Source organism: Spea bombifrons, chromosome 2 (genome assembly GCF_027358695.1).
Source record: "Spea bombifrons isolate aSpeBom1 chromosome 2, aSpeBom1.2.pri, whole genome shotgun sequence".
In the NCBI taxonomy this organism is placed as follows: domain Eukaryota; kingdom Metazoa; phylum Chordata; class Amphibia; order Anura; family Pelobatidae; genus Spea; species Spea bombifrons.
The window spans coordinates 101,849,413-101,863,143 of NC_071088.1; the positions used below are offsets into that span (position 1 = coordinate 101,849,413).

Here is a 13,731-nt window from a genome sequence, read left to right on the forward strand (position 1 = left end):
GGGGTTTATGGGAGAGGAATTTCACTGATTCCATGGAAGAACAAACTGTTTTAGGTTAGTTTACCTACCTCGTCCTAAAGTAAAATCACTAACACAAGCTGCATTAACCATGCCTATATTGTGATACTTGGGCTACCTTACAAGGTGTTGTCTAGAGATGGTCGCTCAATAGTGTTTAGTCCCCAAATGTGTATATATATGTATGTACGGCTTAGAAGAAGGATCAGCAAGCTTCATTTGTTGGTATCTGGACATTATTTTTTAAGCCAACATACATTTTATTTCTTGTAATCTGGAATTCCAAAGCCTACCAGACCGTCCACATTTTAAACAGAATGGAAACAGGTGAATTGTGCTGGACCAGATAACGTGTCTCTTCGCGAAGGCGCTGGCTGACACGTCATATGTATGAAAACTTGTATGAAGTGCAATATGTTGGGGGAGTACTGGTTGTACTGATGAGCAGCACGTGCATTAACCCTGGCATAGCAGAGCAATCTCACGTTTTTATCCCCATAACCCTGTACCCCCCATGTTTAGCATATTATACATGTCATGTTTTTATGCTATATGATGATGTAATATGTGTCACATTATTCGTGTATTCTTAGTTTTTTTTAGTGATAAAATATTTTTATAGTGATATATAACTAGCAACAATGTTATTTTTTTAATGTTCGTATGATTTGATTTCTCTGGGGAAATGTATTTTCTGTTGATTCAGTCTGTAGAATTCTGCCTCGTTCTGTACTCCTCCTTTCCTCGTTCTCGGACACCTGACTTGCCCGTTGCCGTATTGGCACAGATGTGACGTTTAAACTTGGTGGAACAAATTAAGCACAAGTTTCACTTTCATAGCATTATAATTCTGCCTTTTCACGGATGGTGAAAAGGAATATGTCTGTATAGGAATAGGTACAGTATTATTTCTATTGAGATGGTTTGACACACACACACTTTTTAAAGTCGCCTGGAATTTTATTCCAATGTGTTTTCTTCTCAGATGAAGGCAGAGAACAAGGAGAGAAGGATGCAAGCAAAATCACAACCTACCCACCTGGATCTGTCCGCTTTGACTGTGAGCTACGGGCTGTCCAGGTTAGCTGTGGCTTCCACCATTCAGGTAAAGCGTTCTCCATCTCTGGCCTGTGCTCACATGAGCGATAAAAAGCATGATATGCGACTTAAATCCCCTCTCACTGTGTGCTTAAAATCTGGAAGGCTGTCAGTGTATCTGCCGGGTAACATCTGACCTTGTTCTGATATCGGAGCCCTTCCTTTGAAGGCAAGTTATTTGGGTGTTCACTAAACATTGGAGTGTTGATCATTCCAACCCCCTGTTTTTGAAGCTTTGTTATGGTCCTTCATTATATATATGTGTGTGTGTATATATGTATATGTGTGTGTGTATATATAATATATATATATAATTATAGTGAAACAAGGGAATTGAGCTTGCCAGCTATCATGTACACCTCTGGGGTCCTATCCATTCTGCTCTGTCCTAGGGATTTATTCAAGACACTGGGTTTTGGGATTGTTAATTTTTTTTAAAAAAAATTATATTTTGTTTTATATATGTATTATACAGCCAGTTATTAATGTGGGAAATAACTACATTTTGTATAGAAAATTATATTTTCCTGCCATTTGCTGCAAGTTAGATAACGTAAAAAAATGGGCCAGACACTTTTTGTAAAAAGTCATAAAAAAATTTTTTTTGTTTTTCTGCTACCTGAAAGAATGGAGACTTCTGTGTTTTAGGGTAAAAGGGAAGGAAATTGGTCAGCAGTCGGACAGAAATTCAAATTGGTTGCCAAGTATAATGTGGCACGCACACAAAGAAAAGCAATTAAAACATATTAGTATTTCTGTTAGACACATGGGAGGGGGGGAAATAACAAAACAATATGGCGATTAGAGAAAATGATAAAGAAGATACAGGTCTCTGTTTAATCAAATTAATGACATTACGTCAGTCAAAACAATATGCGGACTAAAAAGCCCCCCAAAGAATAATGCCCCAAATTACACTAATTTAGCTGAAGAGCCCAGAAATTAAGATGGCGCCATTTGTCATTTTTTGTGGTTTTGAACATTTGCCTTCACATATGATTAAAATCAGCATACAAGAAATGTGTGCTTGTGTTTTTTGGTTTAGTTGATACAATATCTGGTGTGTTTTTTAGTGGTCTTGATGGAGAATGGAGATGTATACACATTTGGCTATGGACAGCATGGGCAATTGGGCCATGGCGATGTAAGCTGTAGGTGAGTATTAAAGCTAATTTCTGTTCTGTACACTAAAAAAAACCTCTGTACTATTGATATTGCTTATAGTTTTATAGAACTAACTTTTTTTTATAGTTTTATAGAACTAACTTTTTTTTTTTTTCCTCACGAAACAACATGTATTTTGTTTTTCCCTCACCGTTGAGTTACCTTTGGCTTGCTACATTGCTGATTGATTTGGACAAAACTTGTAAGAGTGGAAAATTACTTCCAGGCACAATATTGACCAGATAATGCTGGTCAATTCTTAAACTAAATATCTCCCAAAGTCCCAAACAATCACACTGCTTGGGAAGGAAAAAAGCACAAGCTGCCGTAATTGCCTTTCGTTAAGCTATGCTAAAAGCTGTAATGGAAAACAGCTTTTATTAAACTCTTCCAGTGCTTAAAAAAAGAGCCCAAGGTTATTATGATCAAACGTTCTTTTTTTTTTTTTCTGTTACTGATTTTTATTTTTTGTATGGTGTCGCGTTGTGGTCTAAAAGGTCTCCTTTTCTCGTGGTAGGGGCTGTCCCACTCTAGTCCAGGCATTACCTGGCCCAAGTACTCAAGTCACAGCCGGCAGCAACCACACTGCTGTTCTGTTAACGGATGGTCAAGTGTTCACATTTGGAAGCTTTTCTGTAAGTACCTAGATTTCCTTCCTAGCAATGAATGCAATTTTTGGCTTTCCTGATCATTTTTTGCTTTAAATATCTTCAGTGCCATATTGAATAAACCTTCTGTTACCCTTAACTTGCACCAAATTGCTCCAGTGCTTTTATTTAGTAGAGTCTCACTTTTACGTAACAGTTACATTAGAAATATATAATTTTCTGTTGTATCATTTCCGACATTCTTTTCAGAAAGGACAGCTGGGAAGACCTATCTTGGATGTGCCCTATTGGAATGCAAAGCCAGCTCCCATGCCCAATATTGGCTCAAAATATGGTCGTAAGGCTACCTGGGTTGGTGCAAGCGGAGACCAAACTTTCTTGAGGATAGATGAAGCACTTATAAACTCCCATGTTTTAGCTACATCTGAGATCTTTGCAAGCCGGCACATAATAGGTAAGCAAGAACACTGCATGTCGTCCCATGTGCTGATAGCCCAGTGCGGCCTTTACTACAGCACCCAGCACGTGAATGCCCATTGCAAGTACTCCTGGGTATCCATGCCAGAGGACATAAGCTAACGGGATAAAGGAGCACAATATAATCAATAACAGGGGTACAAGGGGTCTGTAATGTAATTGAGTGATGCTGAATGTAACTCAGATTACTATTTAAACTAGAAATATGCTAGCTTTATTGGTTTAATTTGCTAGAAACCTGTATTTACTCAAGTGGATTGTGTAAATAATTAGATCTGCTCATTTTACAGGAATGGTACCTGCATCCATGAGTGAACCCCCTCCTTTCAAATGCCTGCTTATCAATAAAGTGGATGGGAGCTGTGCAACATTTAATGACTCTGAGCAAGAAGACCTGCAGGGCTTTGGCGTTTGTTTAGATCCAGTCTATGATGTTATATGGAGGTGATTTAATTGTTTTCTATAGACACAAACATAATCATGATTCCTAGACTCTAGCATATAAAATAACTAGGTGTATGAGATGTTATGCAAGTGTTATTTTCTGAGTTATTTAAATGTAAATCTTTTTCTTTTTTTTTTTTTTTTTCTTGTAAGACCTTGAGTGAAAAAGGCATGTGCTGTTTGGTTGTCTCATGTCACGTGTAGTCCTCACCCATGTTTGATGTTTCCTCTTATAGATTCCAGGCCAGCACAAGGGAGCTTTGGTGTTATAATGCAGTCATTGCAGACTCCAGGCTGCCTTCATCACCGGAGATGCAACTAGGGTGCAGTATACTTAGTCCAGAGCTAGCACTGCCTGCCGGACAAAAAGCAGTTACCACACGCTCACATGCAGCACTGCATATCCTGGGTAAGTTTTAAATGGTGTTTATTGCGATTACGTCTGATAATTGCATGTTAAAATTGGCCCAGATTTGGTACATCTAGTCCGCCTGCTGTAGAGACTCAAACTTTGATCAGCACTTGGTCTTGTCCTAGATGCTCAAACATAAACTAGTGGTTTCAGCCCAAGCCAAATCCTGTTTGCCCTGCCAAACACAAATACCTTGTGTTGGACCAGTTTAAGCAGAAAAAGATTCTCCTGTTTCTGACATCCCTGTTTATCTTAGGTTGCCTCGACACTTTGGCTGCGTTGCAGGATTTGAAGATGGGTGTTTCAAGCACCGAGGAGGAAACGCAGTCAGTTATGAAAGTTTATTCCAAAGAAGACTACAGTGTTGTTAACAGGTTTGAAAGTAAGCGTCTAGATTTCCTGCATTTCAAGAGGAAGCAAGTTTTTGTTTTCCAAAGTATCAGCATACATTAATTCAGATTATGATCGTTCTTAGGTCATGGTGGAGGCTGGGGGTACTCGGCCCACTCAGTGGAGGCTATTCGCTTTTGTGCTGATACTGACATCTTGCTTGGTGGTCTTGGCCTGTTTGGTGGAAGAGGGGAGTACACTGCAAAAATAAAGGTAAAAGGTTATTTGTGTCCCTGTCTCATTACAAGGTCTAGATCTAGAAGAAACTTCTAGATCTCTTCAGTTAGGCCACAATGCTGATCGTGCCAGGGGATGGTAGAAGTTAAAATTAAGGCTAAATTAAAGTAAATGGTATTTGGAACAAAAACATGCATTATTGCGATGCACACAATAGTTTGTGTCCTATAGTGCAAGTTAGCTGTGTTGGTGTAGTCAAGGAAGTTGAGCTGATGGCGGCTTTACTGTGTAATATGAATTGGCTTTCTGAGAAACGGATGTTCTACACATTGGAAGTTTGTCTCCATGTAGTTACACAGTAATTGAACTAATACCAATTTGTCTAATACCTTGTGAAAATGAGCCAGAAACATGCTTTTCCTTTTAGTTGTTTGAACTGGGACCTGATGGAGGAGACCATGAAACAGATGGGGACCTGCTTGCAGAGACTGATGTCCTTGCATATGACTGTGCAGCCAGGTAAGCAGTTTGGGGTTAAGCTTGTTGGCGATTCAGTGGTAATTTACCTACATTCTCTTGAAACCAAAATGTTGTGTCTTTGGTTTGTAGTTCTGATTTCTGAAATTATTTCCCCCAGTGCATTTCTGTGCTTCTATAAATTCCTGCCGGAAGTCTTGTTTTAGGATAGATGAATGAGGGAGAAATGCTTTTCCCACAGGAAAATACAAGAATGTCAAATGTTTCATGATTCTAAAATTACTTCTTAATGTGGCTAACTTCTGTTTTCGCACTATAGAGAAAAATATGCAATGATGTTTGATGAGCCTGTCCTGTTGCAAGCTGGTTGGTGGTACGTTGCGTGGGCTCGAGTTTCTGGTCCCAGCAGCGACTGTGGCTCTCACGGTCAAGCCTCAATTACTACTGATGACGGGTAACCCTCATTTTATCGGATTCACTTATTGCATGCACAGTTTCTAGTGACCGCACGAAATAGTAACAACCAACTCGTTGGTGCTGCATGTGTAGGCAAAAGAAATCTGTTAGAAGAATCTATTACACAACACGTTATTAGCTTATTATTTTTTAAGGTAATGCATATTTTTTGTAAGTTGGTAGCTTGGTTGTTAATTTTTCACTCTTTCAATTCCATTGTTTACATAAAAAGGACTTCTATGTTCATTTTCCCCATATTTACCTCATTGATATGTAATGCTTATTTTTTCCCTTTTGTCAGAGTTGTTTTCCAGTTTAAAAGTTCAAAAAAATCTAATAATGGCACAGATGTCAATGCAGGTCAAATCCCACAGCTTCTCTACAGGTATGTTCCGCTTTTCATTCTCCAGTGACTGAAGTCAATGAATATGAACCTTACGATCCAAATGCACCCAACTTCCTAAAAAGATAGTTGCATAGCTCAGGTTTACCTGAACTAGGTTAAATATGATAAATTCTGAACAATGACTCTTAGTCTACACAAGACATGGATGCCCCCACACATAAAGGATGTTTTTCTCCAACAATGTGCCAATTTATCCATGTTGCCTTTGTTGTCTTGTGAACAATAAGCCTAAGCTATTTTGTAGCAGTTACACACAATACTCTTTTCCCTATGCACAGACTGCCTACAAGTGATGGAAGTGCTGCAAAGGGCAAACAGCAAGTCAGCGAACCCGTGCATATTTTGAAGAGGTCCTTTGCACGTACTGTTTCTTTGGTGAGTGATGTATTATAACAAAATATCCTTCACGCCTTAATGACCAATGACATGTCAGAACCTCCTGAGGTCTCTGAGCTCCTCCTGCTCAAACAATTTATATGTCACCATGACATCATAAGGGGAAACTAAACGTCACTTTTTAGCACTTTTATTCATTTTTCTGTAAACTTGTTTAGTATGCTCCAGTGCAGTTATAGCCCTGGGGAGGCTTATGCTTTATTGACCTCAGATTCTGAAGCCACTGGCTCAGCGTCGAATTTTGCCGTTGGTCAATTCAGATGCATGTGATGTATGTGTGGCTGCTGTGTCACCTACCACAAGTTATAGGCTGGACATCCCTCCTTTTACTGCAAATCCTGGCATCAGTATTGATGTAACCGGATTAACCCCCTTGAATTTTGTGCAGCTTCTTCAAACATATATGGTTTGATGGGGATGATTTGAATTGGCCAGCTTCAACGATATCCCAAACAGAACATAGGTGCAGGATGACAAGATTTGAGAAAAAAACGTTTTAAAATAGTAAAATGCTACTTATAAAAAAATAAAATACATTTTTTTTAATGGCCTGGTTATTAAGGGGTTAATTAAAAGTAGCCATGTGCTGTTTTTTTGCTTCTGTAACCTTATTCAAACTGCAGAATACACATGTTGCAAAAATATTGCCTGCATTGATTCTACTGAAATATTTAATGCCTAGGAGTGTTTTGAATCCTTGCTGAGTATCCTCCATTGGAGCTGGACCACCTTGGTTCTAGGAGTGGAAGAGCTTCGTGGCCTCAAAGGCTTTCAGTATACTGCAACATTGTTGGATTTGGAACGACTACGCTTTGTGGGGACGTGCTGCTTACGCTTGTTAAGAGTCTATACGTGTGAAATATATCCTATATCAGGTAGGCATTGCTAATATTTTGTACTGGCATTTAAGTACAGGCTGTAGTCAGGGGACTTCTCAGTTCTCCCAGATATTGTTACCCACCTGATGTTTATGTATAGTTAGACTAGCATTACCCTCTACCTTTTACATCAAAAATGTATACAGTGCTGAATTAGACTCACAACAGCCACACATGATGTATCTATATCATACACACATACACACACTATTCTGTACCGTTGATAATACCACAGTAGCAAAAGATTTTATTAATTTGTCTTCTAGCCAGTTCTGATCTTTGTGTTTGGCATTTGTTCAGCCTTTAATAAAGCATTTTGGCTTGGTAACAGGCAGAGTCACTAAATTGATTTTACCCCTTATCTGGTTTTAAAAGCCTTGGTTCTTACACAATGTACTCTCCTTTAAACTGTATTTTAGATCTTTGCGTAAGCTATGTTGTTAGTTACAAAACATGTAGATGTTAAAATTTAACATAATAAAAGTAGATATTTTTCTCTCCATGTTTCATGACTTGTTCCTTTCTGTGTTTTAACGTGTTTGGGTTTTTTTTGCGTCTGTATTGCATCTATCTAAGAATAGCTATGCTCTTAATAACCAGGATATTTTCCGTCAGGAAATGTTGGAGCTCCTGTCTAGTCTAGGAAGTGTGAAGCTTTGTGTACACAGATTAACCCAAGCAGTCTATACATGAAGCCGTAGCAACTCATAGTACCCTAATATGTAGCAATCGGTTACAGAAATGTATATTACTTAGAATGATAAATGCTATATACCTTTTTTTTTTTTTTTTAGATCTAATGAATTTGAATCACAACCTCTGCATATTTAAGCCTGTTGTAAATATAATTTTTTTTTTTTTTTTTTTTTTGATACATTTGGTAGTTTAAATGCTATTGGAGGATACTATTAAATCTCTGGCAGTCTGCTTGCGATTTGTAAATTGTAACTTGTGAAATAGACTCATCCTGACACTAGTTCCGCTCGATATTAAATTTTTTGTGTAACCTTATTTGCAGCCTCCACTAAAGCAGTGGTAGACGAAACCAGCAAGCTCGCCGAGTGCATTGGGAAAACCAGGACTCTGCTGAGAAAAATACTTTCTGAAGGTGTGGATAACAGCATGACGAAGCTGGATAATGACCCCCAAGGCTACCTCAGCCAGCCCTTGAGCTTATTGGAGGCCGTTCTTCAGGAGTGCCACAACACATTCACAGCCTGCTTTCACTCTTTCTACCCAACTCCTGCCCTGCAGTGGGCCTGCCTCTGTGACTTGCTCAACTGCCTCGATCAGGTACCGGCTTACTGCGCATTCATGCATGAGTATGAGTAAAACATATGGGGAATGACGCTCCACGTGGAGGACCTTAATAATAATGTTGTTTGAATTCTATTTCTTTCTGAAAATTCCCCCTGTTTTGTGCAGGACATTCAGGAGGCAAACTTCAAGACTTCCAGCAGCCGTCTCCTAGCAGCGGTCATGTCTGCCCTTTGTCACACTTCTGTGAAGCTCACGTCAATTTTCCCGATTGCTTACGATGGCGAGACCCTGCTGCGCTCTATGGTGAAGCAAGTCAGCACTGAAAATGACACTGCACTGGCCCATCGCTTCCCGCTGCTAGTCTCCTGCATGGAGAAACTAAGCCAGGTTTGTGCATAGATCAATAAGATTGAGGGGAAATTGCACTGTAACACTTGCCAGTAATCCTAAAATGAACACTTTTCCCTTTTCAAATATTCTGCATTCATCGCTATTTTATGCACGTGTATGTGTATAATTATACGTGTGTGAATAAAAATAAATATATATATTTTTTATTTTCTTCTTTACATTGTTTGCTTCCTTCCTTGCAGAGTGAGGAGAATGTATCTGGAATGACAAGCTTTCGCGAAGTCCTTGAGAAAATGCTGGTCATTGTAGTTTTGCCTGTGCGAAACAGCCTGAGGCGGGAAAATGAACTCTTCTCTTCACACCTGGTGTCCAACACTTGTGGTCTGCTCGCTAGTATCGTCAGCGAACTCACAGCATCAGCTCTTGGATCCGAGGTATTGAAATTCTATTTTTATCTTACGCTTTGGCTTTTTTTAAAACCCTAATGCCATCTTCAATATTTAAAAAAGGAGCAGGCTCCTGACTTGTAACGCCACCAGTATTCATCCCATGCCCTAGACTGCTTAGCAGCAACTAACATAATGTCTTGAAAGCTGTTTTTTTTAATACGTTTTGGGGTTTGGTTTTCTTTTTCAGGTGGATGGATTAAATTCTTTGCATTCGGTGAAGTCCAGCCCCAATCGTTTCACCAAAACAAGCCAGGGCCGAAGCTGGAATACCGGAAACGGCTCTCCAGACGCCATCTGCTTCTCAGTGGACAAACCTGGACTGGTGGTGGTTGGTTTCTGTGTGTATGGTGGTGGTGGAATCCATGAGTATGAGCTAGAGGTCTTGGTGGATGATGTAAGTGTTTCTAAAGTATATTGTTTTCATAGTTTCTTTTTTTTGTCTGTTGCATAAATAGTTAAATTTTAACATCTGGTAAACCTGAAATGTGTTTTTTTTTGTTTTGTTTTTTTTTTTAACAAGCATTAGTAATAAGAGGTCTCTAAACAAGGTGTAGCACATAATGGCATTAAAAAAATATTTGATAAAATACAAAAGTAATTGTTGTCGGGCATTCCTAAAAAAACACAGTGGTCAGTGACAGTAGTGAGCTTGTCTGTCCTCAAGCTAGGATATCCAACAATTGTGGCCTGTTCCCTGGCCTCTGACAGGAGTTGTGTAGCTCCGAACTACACCAACCTCCATAATGTCTTTGCTTTTACCAAGTCACATCCATATCATGTCCCCTTCTACCATATAACCAATCAGGAATAAAAAAAATAATTAATAATAACCAAGCAGTCTAGGGATTTTAATATGTTATTACATCAGGTTGCTACAGGTTTGAGTGATTCTTATAAGCACGATGGTCATGTTTTGCAAATAACCCTTTTAGTGATAGCTTTCTGGTTATACTGTTTGTATAATGTTTGGCTGTATTTGGCCAGCGGTGGATTTATAACAGTTCATACCAGCACACCGATAACATTTCTCTGCTGTGGGCACTTGTGTTAAGAGTTAAGGGATTTATACATGTTATGTCTTGTTGCCTTCACATGCGTAGCACAGTCAGTTATTCCAATGGTATTCTATCAAAAAGCAGTAGAACCATAAAAGCTTCCATTAAGGTTTGCATGTTTTAGAAATTGCGAAGCAGGGGTTGGAATAGGATAAAAAAAGCCCCCACAGTATAGTGACATGCGGATTCACTTAGCTATTTGGAGTTTTATGCCAGATACTTAAAATAAAAGGGATATGGGCTTTGTGATTAGTGCACCTGATCTGTTGGCCAAGATGATGTTCCTACGGTATTTTACAGGCCATTCTTTGTCTTTCATCCTGTAGAGTGATCACTCAGGCGATGCTGCTCACTCCCATAGATGGACATCTTTAGAGCTTGTAAAAGGCACTTACACAACTGATGACTCCCCCAGTGACATTGCTGAAGTTAGGCTGGATAAAGCTGTTCCTCTGAAGGTACGAGCGTTTCAGCATCTGAAGAAAGTCATTGCATGTCATATCCATGTGCTTGCAGATTCTTGGAGCCGTTCAGAAATGAGTTGTTAAAATAAATGTAAAAAAAAAGTTTAATAGTTACCACTGCTTTCACACTATTGTGCTAAAAGTGTTATTTGTACCAAGTTCTAGTTTTCTCAAAGTCCTGTATATCACCCGCACACTGTAACTGTGTTACCTTGCACGAATATTGCCTATTAGAAATACTTTGCATTTTACTATTTTTCCTTACCATCTGTACCTTTTTTGTAATGTGCATGGCAGCCATTTATCATCAGAACTACTTTTTCTAAACTACTTGTGGCTTAAGGTAAAGCCTGCTATTTTAATGCATGGCACTTAAAAAAAAAAACGAAAAAAAAAACAAAAAAAAAACTGCAATTCCGCCTCCTCCCTGGTGTATCCATTGCAGCAATGATACATAAGAAGCATTTCTCACCTTTAATTTTTTTGGTATATGTCCCAATATAGCAATCCAGCCACATTAGATGCACTTTGTTGAGCAGAACTCAACTTTTCATTCTAACTCCAGGTTCATATTCCACTACTGCTATTCCTCTATGTAATGCATTTCTCTGCAAAAACTATTTATTTGGGATTTTTTACTTTTTAAATTACGCCTCCCATTTTCCACAGGAAAACATGAAATATGCGGTGCGTCTGCGGAATTATGGAAGTCGCACTGCTAATGGAGATGGAGGGATGACCACAGTCCAGTGCCCAGATGGCGTGACTTTCACATTCAGCTCCTGTGGGTTGAGCAGCAATGGCACAAACCAAACACGAGGACAAATTCCACAAGTTTTGTTTTATAGGTTTGTGTTTTCATAGCAATTGTATGTGGCCTGTAGACTGGCAATGCAGATCAGGTTTTTCACTAAAAACTGTGCTTTTAGAAATAATCCAGAGAGAAGTAGAAGTCTCTGATCTGACATGACTGGGGCAGTTGAAGGGTAAATGTGGATATTCCTGGGCTCAGTGTAACATGGCTTGATCAGTGTGAGGGAGGTGTGTGTGTGTGTTTTGTTAACCAGTTTTGTTGAAATACAAGTTTAAAATAAGATTCATCTGTCTGAGATGTTTGATTTTAGTTCCACTAGCGATGAAGTGCTGTTTTAACAACAATCCATGCTGCAGGTGCCCTAATAAACTTCTTTGTTTAGGAGCGAGTATGATGGAGACCTTCAGTCTCAACTCCTGAGCAAAGCGAACGAGGAAGATAAAAACTGCACCCGAGCGCTTTCTGTTGTGAATGCTGTTGCACGCGCTGCTAAGGACCTTCTGCACAGAGCGCTTGCTGTCGATGGTAAAGTAGCTTCTAAATATCAATTTCCTCTAAAAATGTGGATTCTCTTCGGGTTGTTAATCATACAAATTGAAAAACCTAAAACTTACACGGTTTGCAACATCTCTAGCCAATTCCAACCAATGTGGTATGACAACGCCATCTTCTGACTTGTCTCCTTTACAGCATATTTGAAAAATTACACTGTTTTCCATGGAGCAGTCTATATATAACTTAACAACCAAGTGTATGTATATATAAATATAATATAACAGGCATCGTTGGTTTCTCATCGTACAGCTGCAAGGAATATTATATTTCCCATAGGGAAATCCTTGCCCCTCATTCTGTTATGTTGGTGTTTATATGTATATTCATAGGCTGCTTTAAAATAGGCAAGGAAAAGTGTGATTATGAGTTCTTTTTATATTATTAAAGTAGACCTTTGTGTTTGACGTCTAAATGATTCTGCATTGTAAATGCTTCTCATTATGTTCCATGGCAGCTGAAGACATTCCAGAACTCCTCACTTCGTCAAGTTTATTTTCCATGCTGCTCCCTCTTCTAATAGCCTATATAGGACCAGTAGCAGCCGCAATTCCAAAGGTATGGAACAATACCCCTGAGTGTTATAATGCAGTTTACTTCATGTGTCTATGCTCAGTGATACCCTGGAATGTAATTTTAACGTAATATTGTTTTGTGTCTCGTTCTTTGTTACGTATTAAATTATAATTTTTTTTGTTCTATGCAACAATTTTATCTCTTTATTTAGGCCGCTGTTGAAGTCTTTGGCCTTGTGCAACAGCTGCTTCCTTCGGTAGCTATTCTAAATCAAAAGTATGCCCCTCCGGTCTTCAATCCTAATCAATCCACCGACAGTACGACCGGCAATCAACCAGAACAGCTCTCTGCATGTACTACCTCCAGTCACTATGCAGTTGTGGAAAGTGAGCACCCATACAAACCAGCCAGCATAATGCAGTATAAGGTAACATGGTCATGATCACGCTGTTAAATGATTTTTGTTTTTTTGCATGCCATTGAGTGAGGAACCAAGTTAATAACTTTATACCTGTATCCCTAAATGCACTTGTAATCCTTCCAGGTGTCCCTTCCTGAATGTGTTCGATGGATGTCGGTGGAGTTTGACCCACAATGTGGCACTGCTCAGCCTGAAGATGTCTTGCGCCTAATGATCCCGGGCAGGAATGCACACGCCTCAGGTTTTGGACCAAAGCTTCCAATTTATGAAAGCCTTAATTCATGGGTTGAGCTAAAGAAATTTTCAGGCTCCTCCGGTTGGCCGACATCTGTCTTAATATTGCCAGGTAAGGTTTAATGTTTTCAGAAGCATGTGCGTTAGCTATAATGCATGTCGCTGACATTTAAAATTCGCTATTTTGGATACAGATTTCTAATCTAGATTCCTC

General features: G+C 39.1%; 1 protein-coding gene across 1 annotated transcript in view; it reads left to right on the top strand.

Moving 5' to 3' along the window:
* MYCBP2 (MYC binding protein 2) overlaps positions 1–13,731 on the top strand; it is a 90,923-nt gene that overhangs the window by 39,598 nt on the left and 37,594 nt on the right. The window contains exons 20-42 of the mRNA XM_053455388.1: positions 1,004–1,123; positions 2,190–2,271; positions 2,798–2,915; positions 3,138–3,342; positions 3,656–3,809; positions 4,046–4,218; positions 4,478–4,603; positions 4,697–4,824; positions 5,216–5,307; positions 5,585–5,719; positions 6,023–6,106; positions 6,406–6,502; positions 7,206–7,398; positions 8,420–8,694; positions 8,827–9,048; positions 9,255–9,446; positions 9,649–9,855; positions 10,843–10,974; positions 11,650–11,828; positions 12,177–12,319; positions 12,804–12,904; positions 13,074–13,289; positions 13,407–13,629. Of these exons, the coding sequence (XP_053311363.1) occupies positions 1,004–1,123; positions 2,190–2,271; positions 2,798–2,915; positions 3,138–3,342; positions 3,656–3,809; positions 4,046–4,218; positions 4,478–4,603; positions 4,697–4,824; positions 5,216–5,307; positions 5,585–5,719; positions 6,023–6,106; positions 6,406–6,502; positions 7,206–7,398; positions 8,420–8,694; positions 8,827–9,048; positions 9,255–9,446; positions 9,649–9,855; positions 10,843–10,974; positions 11,650–11,828; positions 12,177–12,319; positions 12,804–12,904; positions 13,074–13,289; positions 13,407–13,629 (3,597 nt within the window). The remainder of the gene's footprint in view (positions 1–1,003; positions 1,124–2,189; positions 2,272–2,797; positions 2,916–3,137; positions 3,343–3,655; positions 3,810–4,045; positions 4,219–4,477; positions 4,604–4,696; positions 4,825–5,215; positions 5,308–5,584; positions 5,720–6,022; positions 6,107–6,405; positions 6,503–7,205; positions 7,399–8,419; positions 8,695–8,826; positions 9,049–9,254; positions 9,447–9,648; positions 9,856–10,842; positions 10,975–11,649; positions 11,829–12,176; positions 12,320–12,803; positions 12,905–13,073; positions 13,290–13,406; positions 13,630–13,731) is intronic.